The sequence below is a fragment of the Rhineura floridana genome, chromosome 21 (assembly GCF_030035675.1).
Source record: "Rhineura floridana isolate rRhiFlo1 chromosome 21, rRhiFlo1.hap2, whole genome shotgun sequence".
NCBI lineage: Eukaryota > Metazoa > Chordata > Lepidosauria > Squamata > Rhineuridae > Rhineura > Rhineura floridana.
Window position 1 is genome coordinate 15,830,713 of NC_084500.1, and position 22,217 is coordinate 15,852,929.

General features: G+C 44.0%; 1 protein-coding gene across 2 annotated transcripts in view; it reads right to left on the reverse strand.

The window, feature by feature from the left end:
* Positions 1–22,217, reverse strand: part of MED13 (mediator complex subunit 13) — a 122,236-nt gene that overhangs the window by 9,976 nt on the left and 90,043 nt on the right. The window contains exons 13-26 of one of the 2 annotated variants that reach the window (XM_061605135.1): positions 21,393–21,483; positions 19,022–19,236; positions 16,658–16,854; positions 13,568–14,472; positions 11,884–12,051; positions 10,468–10,691; positions 7,682–7,871; positions 6,218–6,659; positions 4,192–4,408; positions 3,082–3,273; positions 2,171–2,394; positions 1,623–1,765; positions 757–915; positions 468–656 (exon numbers count right to left, since the gene is read on the reverse strand). In XM_061605135.1, the coding sequence (XP_061461119.1) occupies positions 468–656; positions 757–915; positions 1,623–1,765; positions 2,171–2,394; positions 3,082–3,273; positions 4,192–4,408; positions 6,218–6,659; positions 7,682–7,871; positions 10,468–10,691; positions 11,884–12,051; positions 13,568–14,472; positions 16,658–16,854; positions 19,022–19,236; positions 21,393–21,483 (3,556 nt within the window). Of the gene's footprint in view, positions 1–467; positions 657–756; positions 916–1,622; positions 1,766–2,170; positions 2,395–3,032; positions 3,274–4,191; positions 4,409–6,217; positions 6,660–7,681; positions 7,872–10,467; positions 10,692–11,883; positions 12,052–13,567; positions 14,473–16,657; positions 16,855–19,021; positions 19,237–21,392; positions 21,484–22,217 lie in introns of those variants that run through there. The other variant, XM_061605136.1, reaches the window with a different exon arrangement.

Sequence of the window (22,217 nt, forward strand, 5' to 3'; positions counted from 1 at the left end):
ATAAGGCGGGATATAAATTTAATAAATAAATAAATAAACTGGCTACTGACCATTTTGCATATCCCCCTGAAATCACTTGTTGAGATCTAATGGACTACTCACAAACATTCTAACTGAGGATGGTGAAGGGCCAAGCCATGGAAAAAGTGAAACACTGTGCAGATACTGTGAAGGAAAGAGAAGATCAGTTTGGCTGAAATGAGAGTCCTTAGACCTAGGAACAGGCAGAGGTGTTTGCTAGGGGTGGGGCACTTAAGAGACTAGGGTAAACCAAGGAAGCCAGGAGCACCAAGGAGGGTGGGAAAGCCTCGCATGAGGTCTAGTGACAGGCAAGTTTGTGTGTTGATGGGAGGTGGTGGAAAGGGTCAAGTTCCTCATACTGATTCAACCTGTCAGCTACAGGCCTCATTTTTCATATCTATGGAGAAATTATCTTCATATAAAAATATCTGAAGACATACACACACCATTGTTTGTGTTAAAGGCCAGTTCCAAACCAGTTTCAGTGGTGTAGGTTGACGACGCTACTTGCACAGATGCAGACGTGGGAAACACAAGTATATGAGTGCACGATGTATCCTGTGGGGTGTTTAGCTGAGATGTCTGCATATTTAGTGTGGTGCTGCGCCCAAACACTGAGCCAGTTGATACAGAATCTTTAAGGAGGGAAAAGAGAGAGAGAGAGAGATTCCCATAAGTAGTACAGTCGATATTCACCTTCATAGAAGCTACAGGAAAGAAGTCTTTCACAAATACCTGGCATGATGACAAAGGATCCCTGCGGTTCCACTGCCACTAAGCAAGCACTGAGGATGCTGGGAGAATCGGCCGTGGATATTCCACACATCCTGCACATGTCTTTCAGCCTCTTGCTAAGGGACTGCAGGTTTCGGCGACTCAGCAAACAACTCCAGTCTAAAGAAGGAACCACAGAGATTGGCTGCCAAGCAAATAATTTTAAATGTCCTCTGACAAAATCAACTATAGACAGCTGCCGCCGTGTTTGTGCCACAAAACAGGAACATTTAAACTTGGATGGACCAGTGTACACAAACTTTTTCTGAGCTATCCTGACTTCTTTCCTCAGTGGGATAGGAAGGTAAGGAAAGCTAAGGTGTCAAGCAAGAAACTACTTTGCAAATGATTTGCTTCCTTCAGATAGCAGCTGTGTATAAACCTTTTCCTATTTTAGATATACAGCTAAAATTACCAGCAGGGGTTACAGACAAAATTTTCCACAACAATGAATAGGTTGCAGTTTAGGTGGCAGAACCCCCTTCTACCCATGCCACAAAACCCCAAAAGGCAATTGCTTCCATATGTATAGCTTTCTTTGTTCTCAGCAGCCACTCTGTTCTCCAGAGCACTGAACCTGGAGTAAGGGGTAGTCTTCTCCAAAATACATTTTGTGATATCTAGCATTAAGGGCTTCATAGTTCTAGAACAGGCATGCCCATGCACATTTATACAGTAAAGAAGAGAGAGAGAGAACACAAACATTGCAAAATGTGGAATTTTGGTCCATTTCAAACATTTTAGCTAAACGGGATGAACTTCCCAAAAAACCTGCATCTTCAAGGGTAACAAATGAAGGCAAACCTTCAGAGATGTTTCCATATTACCTTTTAATTCCCCGTGGCCTATTCTTCCAAGACGTCCTATTACTACTCTCCATGGCAACGAACTCATCTGCACAAGCCCCACGCACCACTCCCAGAGTTTCTGGAGACCAAGTCTGCGAGCAGACCCCTTTTTCCTACGAGCCCTAGTGCAAAATAAAGATTCACCAATAAATAAACCTGTGCACATACCTCCCATCAGTTTTTAGACGGCTCCCAGAGAACATTTTGACACCTCAGTATTTTGAGAGTCAGACCAGAATCGAGGAGGGAAAGCTCTGTACACATTCAGAGATGTAAGATCCAAGCAGTGAATTCATTACATCTTCTTTCTCATTATGTTGTCAAAGCAGCTACCAAATTCAGAGTAGCCACAATAAAATATTGAAAATAAATCACATATCAAACATGCCGTAAAAACATTATCAGCATAAAAATCCAAGAACCATGGAGTCATAAAAAAAGGCTACCAGAAGAGAAAAGTCTACAAAGCCCATCTAAAAACAGGAAATGAGGGCAGGGAGCATGTTGGTGAATTCCACAGCCCTTACCTGTTTGGTACATCAATGTTAATAATGCACGTTTCCAATAGTTCTCCGTATAAATCTGTGCATGATGCAAGAAGCCACCTTTGATCATGAGACAGACAGTAGCCTACAAAAAGCACATTGTATTTCTGTCCAGCCTCTCCAAAAGTTTCTCCCAGCTCTGTCTGTTTATCTTTGACAGGTGCCAATATGAAAGGAGGGGCATATAGCTTAATACACTCTGGTCTCTGCAAAACACAACAAAAGAGAACATTTGAAACATGATTACTTGTCCCTCAGAACAGCAGATCATCATATAAACCAACAAAACAGAATTGTGTACACACACAGCATCATCTTTGCCTGAGGGAAAGAAGCACTTAACTATGGAAAGTGGAATTGCTGACACCTATGTGTGTTTTTCATTGGCGATCACTCGTGGCCGAGTAAGATTGTCTTCCAAGATTGCTTGGAAGACGCCTGTGCGTGAATTTGTTTTATGTGGGGAGATCGGCGCACGACGATCAACACACAATCTTGACAGAAAAAGGCTTTGATCCAATGGCATGGATACCATGACGATTGGAAGTCTTTTATCTGCTGCAGCCTTCATCCGCCTTCACAGCCATTGTAACGTACACATTGCTATCCTCCGCCTGTTCTGCCGTTGAGGACTTTCTTGGATCGTTCTTTGTCTGGTTCCTCTCCCTTGACCTTACCGCCATGGGTGACCCTGCTGGGAGCACATGACTCCCGACGGCATCGCTCACAGGGTTCATCGGAACACGCAAGCCCACTCACCACTCGCGTGTAAGCAGATTAATACACACACACACACACATCATTGATATGTATCTTATTCTGTCGGTATTTCTCAGAGGTTTACCAGAATTTCACCACACGGAACTTGCTGTTCTCCTCTTTGCAGTACTCACATCGGGACTTTTGAGCGCCATTTCCATTGCCAAGCCTGGGCCAAACCCAGTTAACGTTTTCACATTGGTCGATGTTGGAAGTGGTCTCCGGCACTGCGTAAAGGCCGAGAACGCCAGGGATTTAAGATGCTGGGTGTAGATCTGTCTGTCTTCATTCTTCACTGGTTGCAGCAGATATTGACAAGGGACAAGCTAAGAGGGGTCAGAGAGAGAAAAAATAAATACACATCGTCTAATCTAAGTTAAAGCTAGGATACAGTCATGCCTTCAGCTTGTATATGGAAGTATTAGACAGGAAGATGCCTACAGTTGAGCTTTCATATCAAAAATGGGCATGCACACAAGTGTTGACTTTAGGCAACTTCCTGTCACATTATCCTATCCAAATCATCATCATCAACAGTTGTTAACAATTAACTTGGGAAAGTTCTTCTACAACAACAACTGATCATATAGGGGTTGTGGAGGAACTTTCTAAAGGTCAGAATGGGGGGGGGGGAGAGGCAAGCCTAGCCTGAGCAGTTAGTATCCTTGGACAGCTACTGTGGATGGACTGTTCTTAATACCATTGGCCACGCCCTGTTTCTTGGTCACCCAATGAGCACCGGAGAGCCACCACAGTGTCTGCCCACATGCTGCTCATCAGCATGCCAGCCAGCATTGTGGGGAATTACAATGGCACCTGAGTGGCTCTAAAGAGAAGAGTGTCACTCCTCTTCCAGTGCTAAGCCTGCTCACCCGTCCTCGTGGCCAGGCAAAAATAAAAGAGAAGGACAGGAATGATGCTGCCAACATAGGATGCCCTCTAGAAGGCCCCATGCCAAGAGCCTCCTCAAACCCAGAGCCACCCCTGTGCGTGGTTCACAAGGTGAGGCCAACATCCATGACCTTTGGCAGCTTTCAAAAATAGCAAGCAGCAAAAACATATTTAATTTTACGGTTTGTTCAGACCAGCACAGTATTTGAGCTGGGTGACTTAAAATAGCATGCAAACCACCTGAAGCCACTGCAGAGCTAGGGTAGCTCATGAATCAAAGTCAGTCAGAAGACAAAAAGGCACCCAAGGATTGTTGGGTGCAAACACCTTCCCATGTCAGAGCATCAGCTCACCTGAACAGAAACAATGTTTCTGATGTTTGGAGGGAGATTTTGGATCATTTCAAGAAAGCAACGGAGAAGACCCAGAGTCCACACACTGGAGGAGCTGCCCTCCTCTTTCTTTTCATAAGAGAAAGGGTCAATGATGTAAACCACAATAGCAGGTGGGTAGGTGACTGCATGCGAATCACCGTCGGTGGGGATCCCCACTTTGTCACGGTCCATAGTGCTGGAAGCAAACAAAATGTATATGAAGGTTAGAAAAGGTTCTCTCTTGTATTAAACAAACAAGTTATATGGGGTTAGAATAGGTTGCCGGCTTCCTATTGTCTGTGTTCCCAAATTACTTCTTTTCACCTAGGAGAGAGGGACTCCCCAATTCCCCTACATAGTTTTTAGCGTAATGCAGCTTCGGGAACCATTTGCACCTTTGTGACACCTGCAGCTATTCTACCTGTCCCATCCTTATCTCAGACTTACCAGCCTGCCTAGGGGACACGTCCCTCACAAATGAAAAGGACAAAATGATATTAGGCCTGGCAGCAAAGGGTCAAGTATTAATGTAGGCACCCAGCAGAGATGACTAACCATCAACACAGTTGCTCCAAACACATTTCCTCTATATTGACCAGCATTTTGCTAGTACTTCTGAAGCCAAAGTTGAACACTTGGCCTGCAAGTATATGGAAGCTTGAGAAAGTTGATCTTCGCTTATTTCAATTTGCAAAAAACAGTGTGTGTGGTGCTTTGCAAAGTAGAAAGCATAGGCTCCTGCCCCAAGGAGCTTGAAATCTAAGATATGACAGAGGTGACACAATAGAGGAAAAGAAGGGAAGCAGAAGAGGGAACAAGAGGGAAGGAATATGTAATTGCTTCAGTTAACCCATGCTGAGGCATCATTACAAGGTAAGATGCAGTAAGTCAGCCATGCCCTCCAGAGGTTGCTGGACCACAATTCCTATCATCCCTGATCATTGCCCATGCTGGCTGGGACTGGTGGGAGTTGCAGTCCACAGAATCAGGAGAGCATCAGGTTGGGGAAGGCTGCAGTAGGGCATGGCAATTTACCTGATAATTATTTGCTCCACACTTCTCAGACTAGTGTGGGGACTGGAACTTAGCTATTCCATTATATTTTGCATTCTCCTGAGAGCTGCATCACAACTTTTAGTGGTTTAAATACATAATTTGAGAGAAAGCCCACACTGAAATATATATTAAAATATGGATCTTGACCTGATTTTTTTAACTGCAGTAGTTTCCCTACTTTAAGATAAGGGGGGGGATTTAAAAATCTAACCCACCTTTAGTGATTGAGTGGGTAGATCTATTTCATACCTAGTTAAAGAACCATTTAAATACAAATGAAATTTAGAAGTATAGATTAATAACTTATATACTACTTGCGGTTTGGCATTGGATACCAAAAGCCAATGCAGATAGGCCTTGGAACACTTTCAGAATTGGGCAACATGAGGGCAGTTCTTAGCTGAGCCTGAAGGCTCGCCGTAGCACAGGGAGGGAAGGAAGGATACACGTTGGCATGTTTGAGCCAATCTTAAAATGTAAAGCTATTGCAAAAACACTGCCCAATAAAAGTCAAACGTATGAGAAAGTCAAGACAACTGGCTTCTTTCTGTTGTGCTTATAATAAGAGTGTTGACATCTGGTCAAAGTAAGAAATTAGCCGGCTGCAGAAGAGATGCTAAACTGTAAACATAATTTCTGCCATCTGACTTGGAAGTTTCAGCAAAGTCTCCAATTGCCCCCATTCGTTTTAAAAATAAGAACACACGTGGTGCAGCGGTTAGTGCCAGAATGGTCCAAATTCCCATCCAGCTATGAGGCCATCTGGGTGACCTTGGGCCAGTCATCATCTCCCAGGGTTGCTGCGAAGATTACAAAAAAAAGCAGCGGCAGGAGGGAGGGAGGAGGAGAACTACGTATGCATTACTACCTTGAGCTCCTTGCAAGAATAGCAGGACAAATGTGAGTGAAATCAGTAACTGATCAATGCACTAAATCTTTGCTGCATTACCTCTCTGAAATGTCCGGGTGTGGCTGTGCAGGGACAGAAGGGGCTTCCCCTGGCATCCCAGCCGCCTGCTGCTGCTGCTGAGTCCCTGCCTGACTGTTCTGGACCGTTGCAGACTGCGTGGAGAGGGAGGAAGTAGTGTTGTTCATGCTGCCAAAAGGTGGAAACGATGAAGGTTTGTTTGCTGACATCCCGCTGCCTGTGCTGGAAGTGGAGGATGACGTGGCTGTGGCGGCCATGGTGGCGTTGGCGGTGGTAGCGGCAGAGGTGATGGCACTGCTCGAGTTCATCACTGCGGCATTGCTGGGAGCAGACGAAGGGGTGGCTGACGGAGTGGAGTTGCCTGCAAGCGGAGGCTGGGTGGATGAAGGATGGCTTGTGGGAGAAACGAGGTTTGACTGAGAAAGCAAGGAATTGTCCAGTGGCTGTGTAGCGAGATAAGGACCTTGAAACAGAAAAGGGAATAGAAGAAATCAATCCCATGTTTTGTTTCTGTTAATTCAATGTGACACATAGGGGCATCATTTTTATTTGCTCAGATAGAGAGCCCACCAAACTGGAGTTCCTTGAAACTGTATTAGGTAGGGGGAAGACAGATACTCCTTCCATGGGGGATAAGCATCTCTGAAAAACAGCTTGCAAATCTTCCCCTAAAATGTGCACCTGAGCAGAGGGCCACATGTTTTCAAGGTTGTGTTCACACAGGGCACCAATGAAGCCCAGTATTTATTTATTTATATTTATTTGTATTTATTTAGTAGTGCCTCCCTATGAATGGACTGTGCATCCTAAAACATGCTCTGCACAGCTTTAGGTTGAAGTGTCCCCCCCCCCCGGAGGGGTGGGGGCAAAGGAGAATAGACATGGAAATAGTTCCCAAATGGTAGAAAGTTACAGTTAGAAGCCATGGGGACTGCTAAAAGTCTCCGTCTTGTGAAATATGCTGGGCTTAAAATGCCAATGGCTACTTCCAGCTTAATATAATTTAGGAATTACAAGATCAATTTTTATTTCCAGTCCTTGCAGCTGCACAGGAAGTTTTGGACATGAGAAGACAATGTCACTTTCTCTGTCCGATTCAGTAGCACTTGTTCGATTGGCAGTGGGCTAACATACAAACCATACTCAGAAAAAAAATGGGTCAAGGAATGTTGGCAACTTGCAGCATAACAATTCTAAATTCTGTGCAAGTCCAAGTGCAGGAATTGGACTTTTGCACACTAACATAACATCACCAATTCTGTTCCAACCACACATTTATTTCATAAACCTTTTTTTTTTTTTTTTACACAAGTGATTGGTTTAGTGCAGGAATAGCCAACAGGGGTCTCTCAAAATGTTGCTGGGCTACAACTCCCAATAACCCATGGGCCATGATGGCTACAGCTAATGGGAGGCTGAGTGCAACAACATCAGGAGGGCACCATGTTGCCTATCCCTGCTTTAGCAGAAGGGGGGGCAACATACCCAAATCATATCTGCAGACTTGAGCATAGAGTTTGAGTCTAGAAAATGATTCGTTGTTGGCATGAGCTGCCTGAGAGAACCACTCAGCAACAGACTTCTCAGAAAGTTTCTTTGAAGCAGCAGGTCCAACTCTCATGATCCCATCAGGCAACAGTTTACAGATAGGTCGATGCTGGCCAAGCCTGCAGGACTGCAAAGGAAAAAGACACAAGAACCAGTCACGGTGAGTGTAAAGCAGCAATGGCCAAACATTTTGGCAACTGGACCACAAGTCAAATCTAACGTAATATACAGTGCCACTTTAATGCACCATGAAGCCCAGAGCGCCTCAGAGTAGTTTATCCTCCAGCGAAAGAGGTGGCAGTGCAGACCTCCTGATCTATGCACCTTTACCACATCCATGGCTCCTGTTCTGAGAGTGCCAAAAGCTAGAATTGTTTGTTGAAAAATAGCAACAAAGAGGTTCAACTAAATGTGGCGGTTTCTTTGCTCTGACTGCTGTTGAAGCTCCCTTAGAACTTTCTAGCTAACCACACAAGAGACTGCAAAGCTGACACCTGTTATGGTAACACAGAAAATTGTTTCCTGGTTTCTTATGTGAATCACCAATCTGTCAATGTGAATCTTCTAACACATTGTGGTTATTGTATTTAATATCTGTATCATCTTGAGTTTTGTTATGGCTCCTGGCCCAGACAAATGAACTTGAACCTGAGGAGTAAGCACCATAGCTCCCTGCTGTAGATTAGCAACCCAGGGTGTATATTAAACTACAAGGCATAACGTCGTAAAAAAGATGCACATACTTCTTTCAGAGAGGTAGACATGTTAGGATGTTGCACCAAAATCAGAGTCTTTTGATACCTTAAAAAATAAAGAATTGTGGTGCACGCTTTTGTGGACTTAGTGCACAAAAAAACCCCTTGTCATAGTAAGTTCATTGGTTTTTGAGATGCCAAAAGACTTTGTTTTAAGCAATCTAGATAAAGATTAACATTCTCAAACATTTTGGCTGCCATCATGGCTAGTCTTAAAGACTAGCAGATTTGTAGGCACAGCACACTTTGTTGGATGCATTTAGAGTTACCCTCAATTGGCAGTTCTAGATGTAGACAGACAGAAGGATGGGGGAGCTGTTAAAAAAAATGGATCAAAAGACCTAGTAATCTGATAGGCAGGCATGATCCTTTTGTTCACTGCATAGCAATATAAAGCAAGATCAAATCAAAAGAATGAAAGATCTAATCAGCACAGGTGTGACCAACTCCCAGCAGGTGATGAACTGGCAAACCAAGATGAAGTACACACACACCTCTAAAGGGGAGTCCCTCTCTGAAGCGAATGAGCCACTCCTACTCTCTATTAAGCCCAAATCTGATAGTGTCAAACTTGCAGATGTGTTCCAGCTCAGTAGCTTGACCCTGGAGCCTCCTTGTGAAGGGTGCCATCCTTTCCGCAAATGGTTCATATCTGCTACTGAATGGCCAGTGAAGCTGAAACACTCATAGTTACTCTGACTGGACCTTTTTACTCTTTTGATGGGATCTTACTTGTTTTCCTTTATATCCGGCAAATTAATGGCCTGCTCTTTGCACAACACCTCCAGAAAGTTCTGGGATGAGAAGGATCAGGCCATTCTTCCTCCTCCCACACATCCTCTTAACTCTAAGAAGGTTCAGTCCTGTGGAATTCCCTCCCCTTAAATATTAGACAGGCGCCATCTCTGCTATCTTTTCGGCGCCTCTTGAAGACTTTCCTCTTTCAATAGGCCTTTTAAGTAGAGACCTGTCCCGGTCTGCATCTGTGTTAGAATTGCTTTTAATATGTTTTCTTTAATATGTTTTTAACGCTTTTTAAAAAATGTTTTTAGTGTTATTTTGTTTTAATGTATTTTGACGTCTTTTTATGATGTTTTAAAGTGTTTTTAGCACTTCTGATTGCCGCCCTGGGCTCCTGCTAGGAGGAAGGGCGGGATATAAATCAAATAATAAATAAATAATAAATAAACACAGCGTGGCTACCCTGTTACATTAAGCAAGTTTTTTTAAAGAAAAAAGTCTGGATCGTGGAGCTGAAAAGACTGTTCCACATCTAGAAGCTTGAAAAATATGGAGGTCACAGTCTAAACCCAGCCCCCTAAAAAATAACAGGTAGCCCATAGTTACCAAATCAAGTGTTAAGAAGGGTGTGTGCAGGGAGGAGAGCTATAAACAGGGCTGGGCAGGGAGCTCACAGTGAGGAATTCTGGCTCGCCACCCTCTCTTCAGAGCAGCTTTACCATAAAGCTAGTTGCTGACTAGAGATTAAACGGATTTAAATAAATAACCTTGGAGGTCGCTGATTCATAGTGTCGCCTTAAATCGTAATCGACTTGAAGGCACATAACAACAACAACAAATAAATAACCATCCTCTTTGCTTTAGGGTTCTCCTAATCTCTAAAGGGGAAGACTGGCGATACTTAGGGTTCATGGGCAAGACTGCATCTTTCAGGAGCGAAGGAAAGGTTCAATTTCCTAGAGTTACAATGTTTGTAGCCTTAAATGCAAGAGAGCAGTACATAATTTAACCACTTGATGGCAACTGCATGATAAGGAAACTGCTACTTAAATACAAAAAGAGATCAGCCTTTTATCTCTTTCTACCATCCATTTTAGTTGCTTTGTTGAGATAAGACCTGCAGGAGGTTTTAAGTGTCAGCTGGAATGCAAAGTTGATGAATGACACCATTAAGGAGTGCTTTCTGGAGCACTCCACCCAGGGCTGCCATCTCCTCACACTCCTTACCTCGTATATTGCTGTGAGATCCCGAAAGAAGGTTTTTGCTCCATTCAGCAAAGCTTCATTCTCTGGGCACACCACAACATAAGCAATGTCTCTCTGAGATCCGTAGGGTTCCAACATCAGCCTCTCCCAGTACGGTAACGCAAACGGGGACAGCACCAGGAAGTCGTAATCATATCCCAACAAAAAAGTCGGAATGGGCAGTGGTTCCGGAGACTCGTCAGTTCCTGGACAAGAAAAGGGGTGTTCCCCCCCCAATATTAGAATGGAGCTGAAATGCAGCAGAGCTTTCTTTCCCAGATCCAAGGGAAGCTATTGCCAAGTGATAAAAGCGGCATGCCAGATGCAACTTAAACCTCAAGCCACTCCTGGTACTGCCATCAAAAGAGAGCCATCCCATTCTGTCTCATCCTGTCTAGCTTTTTACTACTCTGTTCCTGGGAAACAAAACCTGAAGGTCTACGGAAAGTCAAATTCAGTAAGAAATGTGCAAAATCTCATAAAGCTGAATCTACAACAAAGGCTGGACGTGTTAAGTAGTGCTCTGCTGAATATTCCCCAAATGTCTACAGTTCAAAATTGGAGGCTGGGATGAAAGCAAACCCAGTAGCTCTTCTTCTCAGAGTCCCAAAGTGCAAAAGGCTGCATGGCTCCTGGGTAGTTCAATCTAGCTCCAAGGAGGATTCACAGAAAGAATCAGGAGCTCAGTTCAGACGTCATTGCCATACCACGGTTTGGCCATCAGGAATGTGCTCTGGTTCACACCGTCCATCCTCCCCTTGTATATACCAATTCCCTCCTCCACTCTGTAGTTTGCCTTAACCATTGTTTACCATGATGTCTTACCTGGGCAAGCTAGGTTTATCGCTAGCCATACTTTTCATCCAAAACAGAATTGGAAAGCCACTTCAAACCATGGTTTCTGATTCTCATTTGGAGTCAACTGACTCGTCAGGGAGGAGGGACCACACAAGTTCACAGCATACTGCTGACAGCCAAACCATGGCTTGGCCCAAATATCTGGACTGAAGTGGTATGAGTGATTTAAATTGTACCCCATCCTCCCAGTACAATATAAAGTCCTCCAGCCTTGATTCCTTGAGGTATTGCATCTTCATAAACTTTCCTCCACACCCTCCCACCCTAGCGACCCATCCTGAGTTCCAAACTGAATAGGTCATGACCAAAGTTTTACCCCCACCAAAATGCACCATAACATCCCAAAGCTACAGGGCTCAAACTGAAATGTAAGCATAATGCTGCTACTTGAAAAAATTCCAAGCACTAAATTCCCTTTTCCACTAAGCAAACGGTGAAGTGAAAGCCCCATCAAAAATAAATAAAATACACCTTGAAATAATTGAGTGAGACATTCTGGTTTTACATGAGAAAAGTAACTGATCCACGGATGTCATTTACCATAAGTGCCTCGGCCAGCCATTTTGTGAAACTGTTGCCACGTGAGAGGACCCTGCACGCCCCAAGAGCGAACGGTTCGTTTTTTCTGAATTGCATCCTGGAGGACAGGCTGGAGCGAGAGCAGCATGTGAAGGACGTCCTGAGAACATTGCATGCTCACATCTCCAACTGAAATAATCAAAGATAATTCAAAGGAGTTGCAAAGTAGTGTCCTAGTACATGTCAACATCACATTTCTAACCTCCAGGCCTACATGAAGTATTTGTGCTCAGAGAACACACTGCAGCACTGGTATGAATGTCTCTACATATTTTACTATACACTGCTCTGGTTACCTTAACATTGAAAAACAGGGCTGCAAACTTTAAGCAGCTTTGTCTGACAAACAGTGAGGGGCTGCAAGTTAAGGGCAAAACTACTGCATACACTTCTTCACCTCTGACAACATGTTGGTAAAACGAATTTTTGAAATCAACCCATTCAAGGCAAAATTAACAGATTAAAAATTTCAGCCGACTGACAACTCAACTTGAAAGCAACATTTGCCTTGTTCAAATGTATTCAAAATTAGTCTTCCAAAACCAAATAAAATATAAGGGGTGTTTAAGTTTAAAAATATTTGGGCTCTAGTACTTGCTTATTTCACAGTATTTGTTACTTGATATCATGCACAGTGCCTGCACAGTAAGAAATCAAAATTTCCCAGATATTTAGCCCCAAAATAATCATACCCTATGCATGTCACACTTGGGAATGAGGCAGGTATATTGAAGTTTATGGCGCAGCAATAGTTAGGCCATCTTGAAAATAAGTCTCAATGAATTCAATATTTTTACTTTACACTTTTCCATTTATAAGGCAAGATGCTTCACATCACTATAATTTGAAAGATTCTAATTCAGGATCAACCAACTTTCAGAACGTGCCACCAGAGCCCATTTAAGATCTCTGTACGAACATTTCGCACAAAAGCAAAAAAAGGCCCAAACAAGGCTGAGTTGAACCATCTACACCTTTCTTACCATCCCAGAAAAGTTCCTCCGGTAGCCCAAAGGCACATCTCTCGCTGCTCTCATTTAGAAATGATTGCTCAGTTTTCTCAGAAGTCAGAGCATCCAGAATCCCTTCACACTCATAATGAGGTGGCCCTAATTGATCTCAACTGTAACACAACATACTGCTAAGCATGTGTAAGTTCACAGCCTGAATCAAAGAGCTAGACATTTCTCAAGCAGCCAAAACTTTGAATCTTCTACGACTGGCATGGGGAATCTGTGACCCACCAGATGTTGCTGGACTATACTTCCCATCAGCCCCAGTCAGAAGAGCCAATGTGATTAGGGATGATGGGAACTATAGCCCAATAACATCTGGAGAGCTGTAGGTTTTCCACCCATTCTAGAGAATAATAAGAAATTGGCCACTCCAGATATTTAGATCTAATTGGGATACCCTAGAAGTTACCCATTCTCTGCAGTTTCTCATAAATCAACTAAGGCTGCAATCCAATACACATTTACCTGGAAGTAAGTCCCATTGAACCCAATGGAGCTTACTCCTGAGTAGACATGTATTAGACTGCAGCGTAAGTGATCACTTTTAAGTCCACACTTTATACAGAGTGAGAAATTTAAAACTTTCTTCCTGGAAAAAAAGAAGTATTTAAGGAATCCCAAACACTTACCATTTTGCTTTGACCAGTGATGCAAGCAAGTAGTCCTCACAAGTGCTTCATCAACTTTCCCTCCTGACATGTTGTCCATAAACTGGCGCCCATGTTCCAATGCAAGGTAGCAGTCATTGCAACAATCCCTTTCCTCGGCACGTACCAGGTTGCCGATGGCTCCAGCTTTGGGTGAGGGGTCGTAATCGGCTGCTCCAAATGGCGAGAACAGGTTGGTGCACTGGTCTTGCAGCAAGAGTATCAGCTCGTCAGGCAGCCTGTCAGTCTCCTTCGAGCCCCCGCTGTGCTCTGCAGAACTGGCACGGAGGGCCTCAAAGCGTTTCTCCACTTCCTTGCCGCATTCCGAATTGCGACCTAGGATGTCCAACTCATCCTCAAGGAACAATCCAGAGTTGTTGCCGAACTTCCTGTTCATCACCGCGCTGAAGCCACAAGTACACCTGTACTGGGCTTCCTGTGTTGGATCTGGAATGTAAACTCCAACGTCAGCACCTTTGATGTTCGTGTTGCAGACACAGATGCAACAGCTATCAAAGTTACAGTCTTTGAAGAGATTCATCACTGATTCAGAGAGAATGAGGTTTACGTAGAGACTGTGGGCCTCAGGGATAGAAGGAACAGTGGCAGGTTCAACAGAATTTAGCGGTCTGCATGTTGACGGTGTCGAGGCTGGTGAATATAAGTCCGAATTCTCATATTTAACAGAACCTTGAGCGCTGGCTGGCCCACCAGCCCCACGGGGAGTCCTTGGAGTCCTTGGAGTTGGAAAACGGGGGGTGGAAGGAGAAGGGAGAATGCCAGGCCCACTGTTACTGGGTGGGGCACTGCTGGGTGGCATCCCAAAGGGAGTATGCGTTTGTGGAGTGTAAGCAGGACCATACTCTTGATCAATAGTGCTCCCATCACTAGGAAAAAAAGGGGGGGAGGTGTTTATATTCCAGACTTTCAACTAGTACATTCTCTTTGTACACACAAACAAACAAAACAAATGGGATCTGAGCGCAAAGAGTATAACCAGACAAGAAGCTGGAATGCAAGTGATTGGACAAAACAGCCAAGACTCAATGGCACAAAAAAACAATAGTTAATATAATGTAAAATATTTCAGTGGTGTATATATATTATAGAATCAAATTATGTTTCAGAGCCCAGAATTCCTCACTGATTTACAAGATACACACATGTGGTCTCATATATCAATAAAAGTCTTTCTACAATACAGAATCCATGTACAGAACATGCAATAACATCCACATACCAGATGCTGTGGGGAAAAACGAACAAGAGGAACTGTTAGCAGTTTTAGGCCCTGCTTGCTAGTCTGAGAGACGGAGCCCTGGGCTAGATGGCCCTGTGCTCTGATCCAGCTAAGGTAATAATCTTTCTGCTGTTAGAGCAGGAAAGAGTAAAGAGGATTAAAGAGGAAAAAGCCAAACCGCCAATGCCACCACATGACTGCAGACCAGCCATACAAAATCCAGTCATTACAATGCAATTTCTAAGGGTGAGTCAAAAAGGGATTGTGCAAACATTCTCCCCACACTCCCCAACTGCGTGAAAATCCTGTATTTTGGCTACGTTGCAGGATATTCACACAGGTGGAGACATGTGCTCCACTGCATCCAGACAGCACTCTCCCTTCCCATACTTCATATTCAGGCAAAAGATTTATTTTAGCTTAATTACATAATTAGTTTCATTTGCCCTCAGTCAGGGATGTCGTCAATCTAACCAAATCCGATTGCCACTTTCATATATATTATATATACCTACATACAGAAATAGCTCATGATCACATCAATAACAATAAAAAATAGCACTAAAGCAGCCATCAGATGGGGCAGGAAGCAGTATTGAGGCCAGTGCTGGAAAGGCTGGGAGGATGGGGAAGGAAACCTTTTGTGGTGTCTATTAGAGACCATTTTGGAGCCTTGGAAAGCCTCCTTTGTGTGCTAAAAGTGTCCTCTCCCAAACATTCAACTTAGTCCTGGTAACTTAAAAGATTCCATTTCAAACAGGGTACTTGTGAGGAATTATTTCTTCTCAGTACCCAAAATAAAGGAAAATCAGCACTGCACACTCGCCTGCACACCCAGCACTATGACGTTGTCAATAGTACACTCGAATCCCTGGTCTGTGTTTACTTTCTAATACTCATCATAGCTTATTAAAATTCAATTTATACTAGTAAGAACCCCAAAGAAACCATTATATGAAAGTCAATTAATAAAATTTACACCTGTTCAATAGCTATTTTTAAAACAGAAGAACCTAACAAATTTAAGCGACAGCTTAACATCAAGACTATGCTTCAGAAGGGTCTTGTCATTGCTTTAAGACCATTTAATTCAAGGGAATGTGATAATAACTAGACAGAGTTTGAACAAACCCAGGAGGCACTTTCCCCCCCACGTGCCCCACTGAAGCGGTAAGGGCATTTGCAATGTGTAGCTATGCTCTTGTGCCAAAGCTTTCCCCAAACCCTCCACTCTTCCAAGTGTTGCTTGACTCTCATTAGCCCTAGCCAGCACAGCCGATGGTCAGGGATGATGGGAGTTGTAGTAGAAAATATTATGTGGGTCCCGGATACCTTGGGTCCTGAACAACTTGGGTCCAGGATACCTTAAGGATTGCCTGAGCCCTTATATTGCAGTTTGATCACTGCGATCCCCCACAGATGTGTTGCTAATTGTCTCCCGTGTTACAGAGGCCCAGCTGGCCTCAACCAGAAGTCAGGCATTTAGAGTCGCTGGACCCATGCTGTGGAACACTGTTCCAGCAGAGATTTGGCAGGTATCCTCGCTTTTGACTTGCAGGAGCCTTTTGAAAATTTAGCTCTAATGCCAACTGGCCTATGCAGCTGACTAAAATTTCCTTGAGTAGCCCATCGTTTTAATGATTGTTTTGTAGTGCTTTCAAGGCTGTTTTTATGTTGCTGTACGCCACTGTGATGTTTTGCAAAAGGGTGGTATAGAAATACTTTTATAAATAAATGAAACAAACATCTGGAGGGCGCCAGACTGGGGAGGGCTGCGGGTTAAGCTTCATGGTAACGGACAAAAATAAAGTCTCTCGCACACCAGTACATACCCTTCTTTGATGAATGGCATTGTAGGTCCTGGAGGAAGCAACTCCAGCTTGCCAACCGTCCAACTCTGCCGGTAAACACCCTCCTCTGGCAGTTTGATGGGCGGGAGACACTGGCTTGGCAGAGTCTTCAGTGGTGCAAACATGGAACATCCCACAAAAGCTTGGCTGTTCTCAGGCTTATACACCGAGGAATAATCCTAGAAGCAGAAAAGAAGAACATAAACAAAGAGCTACATGTACAGCCATAAAAAGAAAAGCTAGAGTCTCCTTGATTGGCTGAGAGCCTCCAGGATATTTGGTCTATACTGGGTGCGTTTGCACATCACAGTAAGCCATGGTTAATGGTTTACCTATGAACATGCAGATTGCTTCCCCTTTGTTCCTCCCCACGAGTAAGAGCAATAAAACACAATTGGTGGCATTACATCCAGACTGTGGACTGTTATTTGACGAACCAAGATCTGAAAGATCCATTACAGATTTTTGAGATTCTTATCAGCTGAGGTTCAGAGCAGAGTTATTCTGGTTGGAAATTTTGAGTACAGTTAGACCAGAAGAATGTAACTCTGCACATTTAGAGGACTGGGAACCAAGTCAGAGAAACTTATCAGAGCCACTGGTTCAGATGAAATTTGAATTTCAACATCACCAATTTATTTATTTCAAAAGTCAGAGTTTTTTTAAAAAAATATGAACACAAGCTCTCAGACTGGGTAACGGCCTTATTATGGCCATGAGGGAGGCACACACACAACGTAACATGTGACACAGGCACTCGATGTGGCTTTATGTACAGACGCACAACTCCCCGCCATCATCCCTTGTTAGACTCAGACCAGTGCCTGCAATGTGCTTTGGGGAAGGGGAGGGGCCCATGCGCTCACTCCACAATACAATGACAACAACAACAGGTCAGGTAAGCACAGGAACCAGACCAAAAATCCACCATTATTTTTATTATTAATTAGTTACTTTTTCCCAAAAATGAACTCAAAGCAACTTGCAAACGTTAAAGACAGATATAAAAACAAGAATAAAAACAATCTTAAATACTCACAATATGCATTTTAAAAAAGCAAAAGCCAACTCATTCCTACCCAACAAAAATATGGAGAGAATTAAGCTGCAAAGGCCTGGATGAAAAAAAAAGTTTTTACCTGGCACCTAAAAACAGAGTGATGGCACCAGGCATGCCTCCCAGGGGAGAACATTCCACAAATGGGGAGCCACTGCTAAGAAGGCCTCTTCTCGTGTCGCCACCCTCGCAGAGGGCACACAGAGATGGGCCTCATATGACGAACGTAGGGTCTGGGGTAGTTCATGTGGAGAGAGGCGGTCCTTGAAGGTACTGGGGTCCTGAGCCACATAAGGCTTTTTAGGTCAAAACCAACCCTTTGAATTTGGCTACCTCCCGCCTCGCTTCAAAGGAAGATCAGAGGGCTGGAACGAGATGCTCTGCCTTCCTGAGGCAATGGAGGGGCCTGGGACGCCTCCCGGCTACTTCCCGCCTCCGAAGAAGTTGTCTGCCGCGTCTGTGGCTACCTTCTGTCAAAGCAGCGAAAAAGCGAAATTCATGTAACAGGGGAGAGGCCTGGGACGACTCCTGGCTATCTCCCCTGAAAGGTAAATTTCTTCTCCTCCCCCTCCCCCATCTGAACTAATCACTGATGGGCGGGGTCAGACAGAGAAACCAAAAGATGAGTAGAATTAAAACCTAAAAAACACTTTTCCACCCCCGTATCTACGGGAGCGTACAGTAGACTCTGTTAACTCCCTGGAGGCAGAGTCAACACTGGCAGTTAGAGGGTAGTTCCCTCCTCCTTCCAGCTAGCCACCATCTAACACTTTGTATCAGTTTGACTCTGCCTGCAGGCAGAGTTAACCCATTCCTGTATGCTCCACGACCCCACTGACCGAGAAGCTAGGGGACATTGACTCTCACCAAGTTCAAAAGGTAAAATTCTGAAGAATACAGATGTGAAGGTATTGTCAACAGACTTTCAGTGCTGACCACCAGTGTACCGCTGGCAGCTAGCAGGAAAACCCTCCAATAAAGTCTGCATCAGTGCATCTCTTTTGTTAGCACATACAAAACTATGATTAATCTCACCAATAAAAACTCCCATCGCACCACCAAAAATAAATAGAATTGGAATGAATCACATTGCACCTTACAAAAGAGTACAGCATTCAGAAATCATGACAGCTGCCTATCACAATGAACGATTAAACCGCCCTCCCATAACTTTATCACTGTCCTTTAATAACCGATAAGCTCTGAAACAGACACAACCATATCCAGGGGATGGTAAGAAATAAATAAATAAAATTCAGAAACAATGGCATCAAGATAACTCCACATACCTTTATTTCTGAGGGTTTGGGGCTACAGAATCCCTCGTCTACTTCAATTCTGAACTGAACACCAGCAGTAGCGCCATTTCCTTCCAAGACAGTCCCTCCAGGCGTGGTGTCCATGCTGCCATATTCCTTACTGTTCATATTCATGGGAGAAAACCCCATAATGTGTTGCTCCAAAGATGGTGGTGTGGGGTACATTTTATGAAGATCTGCCGTGCCTGGTTTAGATTTAAAAGAGGTTTTTTTAAAAATTAAAAAAAGAGATCTTGGGCTGCTGGCACACCATACCTTCTCTCATCTGTCATGAGTTTACCAAAGTACAGCCCAGCCATCAACGGCACCATTTATACAGCTGATAATGATAACAAGCCACTTTTAGGGTGGATGCCCACAGCTGTGAAATGTCACTTCTTTGGAGGTTCTCCAGATTTTTTGAGCTGTCATGTCTTCAAATGTTTACTTGCAGGACACTTCCAAGCTGAGCCATTAGCATAAAGTGTGCACTCCATTAGTATTTCCCACACTAGCATTCTCTTTCCACACCCCACCAAACTGGGACTACCAGCCCTAGTGTGGGAAGTACCCATATATCTCAGCCTATCAGTGTTATGTAGGCTTGGCACCTTAAAATATATTGCCTGAAGTGGTCTCCAAAGCAGGTACTTTACACACAGGGTGTGGGGTTGGGGGGGGGGAGAGAGGGAAGAAAAGAAGTTTGCTTGGCAGAGACATTAGCCCAAAGATGCACAAGATGGAGGTCGGTGTGCCATACCCAAAGTGGATGTAACCTATGATCAACAAGCAGTCTCTGGGGATAAATTAGCACAGCAAGATGGACAGTATCAACCGATATCTGACAAGGGACACCTTTTTTCTGGAGTAGGCTAAGCTCTCAGCCTTAACCAACTTTGAATTCTACAACAGCCAATTTGCTAGAGGATTCCAACTCAGCAAAATGGTGCTGGAGCCTCCTCTTTGTAACCTGACTAAAGTCTGCTGCAGAACACCCCAAAACATCCCAACCACTTCCCCACCGGTTTCTGAATGTTATTTTGTGATTTTGTGTCATGGAAAGCAAAGGCATTCCCACATTACTGGTGCATGCAAGCTGAGGAGGAGGAGCAACCACACGATAAAAATGGTTAGCTTGTGAAGTGGTACACTCAGACCTGACTATTTGAACTGGCTGGGGTTAAGTTGGTAGAGAATGGGTCGGGAACCTTTTTGACCCAGTGGGCCAGATATTTCTCTCTCCCCTAAGCCATCTTGAACAGATGAGACCACCTATCTATCTGTCAATCATCTGACATAATGACTTCAGGTAACTGATTGGTGGGCAGTCCAAACCCACTGTCAAAGTTGACTTGTGAGAAATGGGCATGGATAGTGATCTTTCTGCAGGGTTCAGGTGCGTGAGAGAGAGAGTTCCCCATGGAGACAGCCAGTGAGGTGTAATGGTTCGAGTGTTGGGCTATGTCCTGGGAGACCAAGGTTCAAGTCCCCACTTGGCCATGAAGCTTCAGTGAGTGACCTTATGCCAGTCCCTGTCTCTCACCTTAACCTACCTCACAGGGTTGTTTAAGGATAAAATGGGGAGTGGGGAGAACCACAGAACAGAACTCTGTCATGCACCCAAACCAAGCAGGATTAAACTCGCTGTGCATCCACTGACGTGCAAGGGGTTCAATTCTGCTTTCTGCAGGGACTGGCGGCGCAAGCAGCCAATCCAGCCACATCTCTATCTGCACATCCCATATGAGAACAGGTGGGTGTGGTTTTGGGAAAGCAGCCTGGCTAGCCAAATTTAGACTGAGAGCCGTGGGTGCCAAATTCCTGCAATAGAAAACACTTTTAGTCTGCAGCTCCGTTCGGCAACAGGAAGGCACTCATGGGCCATAGCAGGCCTGCTGGAACTGCCTCCCTGCCCCCATTAAACTTTGCCTGCTTTTCCTTCACATCCATTTGCTCCTCATCATACACCTTTTGCATCTCCCAATAGCCACCAGCACCCCATGCATATGGAAATGATAGCCAGTATTGGGGCAATAAGCAGCCATAGAGAGTAACTGATATATGGGACAGTTTCCTGTCCTGGAACTGACCTGTCAAACACTTTCCCACTTCTATTAAAGACTTTTATGTCTATGAAACTACATTGTGTGCATTGGTGTATACAATCCCTTATGGTGCACAGTGAGCTTTTCGCAGGCAACCTTACATATCCTAACAGAAAATGCCCTGCTCCCATTTTTGTTGGCCTTACATATATTTCTAAGGGGGAAATCCCTCATACACTAAAGACAGTTGGTTAAAGTTGCATAATTAATACCATGAAAAATGGAGGGGGGACAGAGAAAGAGAGAAAGCAGCTTACTTATGCATGACAACGGATCCAGGTTTCCTGCTTTTGACTCCTTGCAGTTGGATTTGTCATCTGCTCCATTCAGCATTCTTTTAGATCCAGGCTGGGGAGGGAACAACAGAAACTGATTCCACAGGTATACTATAGCAGCATAAGAAAAGGTCTTAAACAGCTTCATTAATACATCAACCCAAAATCTAAAAAAAAAAGTGGCATGTCATGGGTTGCTTTTGATACTGCATGTGTGTCCTGCTATTCAAAGTAGGCAGAAACCCTACTGAGCATACCCAAGTTCCTGGGTATACCTAAAGTATCTCTCAGGATGCCAGCCGTTTTACGACACATTTGAGGTCACCTTTATGGAAAACGTATACACAAAGCAACTTAAAACATCCAAATTACAGCACCACACAATGAAGAGGTGAGTAAATTAAACAGAGTCTGATTCAAATCATGCCACAGGATAAGCATTAATTATTTGCAAAGGGAAGAGGCTAATGGTGAAATCTGAGTTAACATTTCAACATGGCCACTGAATCTGTGAAATGTTGCACACAGAAAGCCAGCCACCAAGAACACAAACATCATTCTTATTAAGAGGCGGGGGAGGTTGTTTTGTGCGACTCCGAGCCACACATCATCTAAGCAATGGATCACCTAAGCAAACCGTTTCCCTCAGCAGCACTGGTCTCACTGAGGAAGCTGATAAAGATGAAGTGTGAAGCAAGAGCCCATTTGCACAATGCATGTACATCACTCAGCAACTCTCAGCTGAGACTCATTATGCAAACTGCCTCCTTCAAAGCTTTAGTATTTGAACAGATACCTTTCTATGGT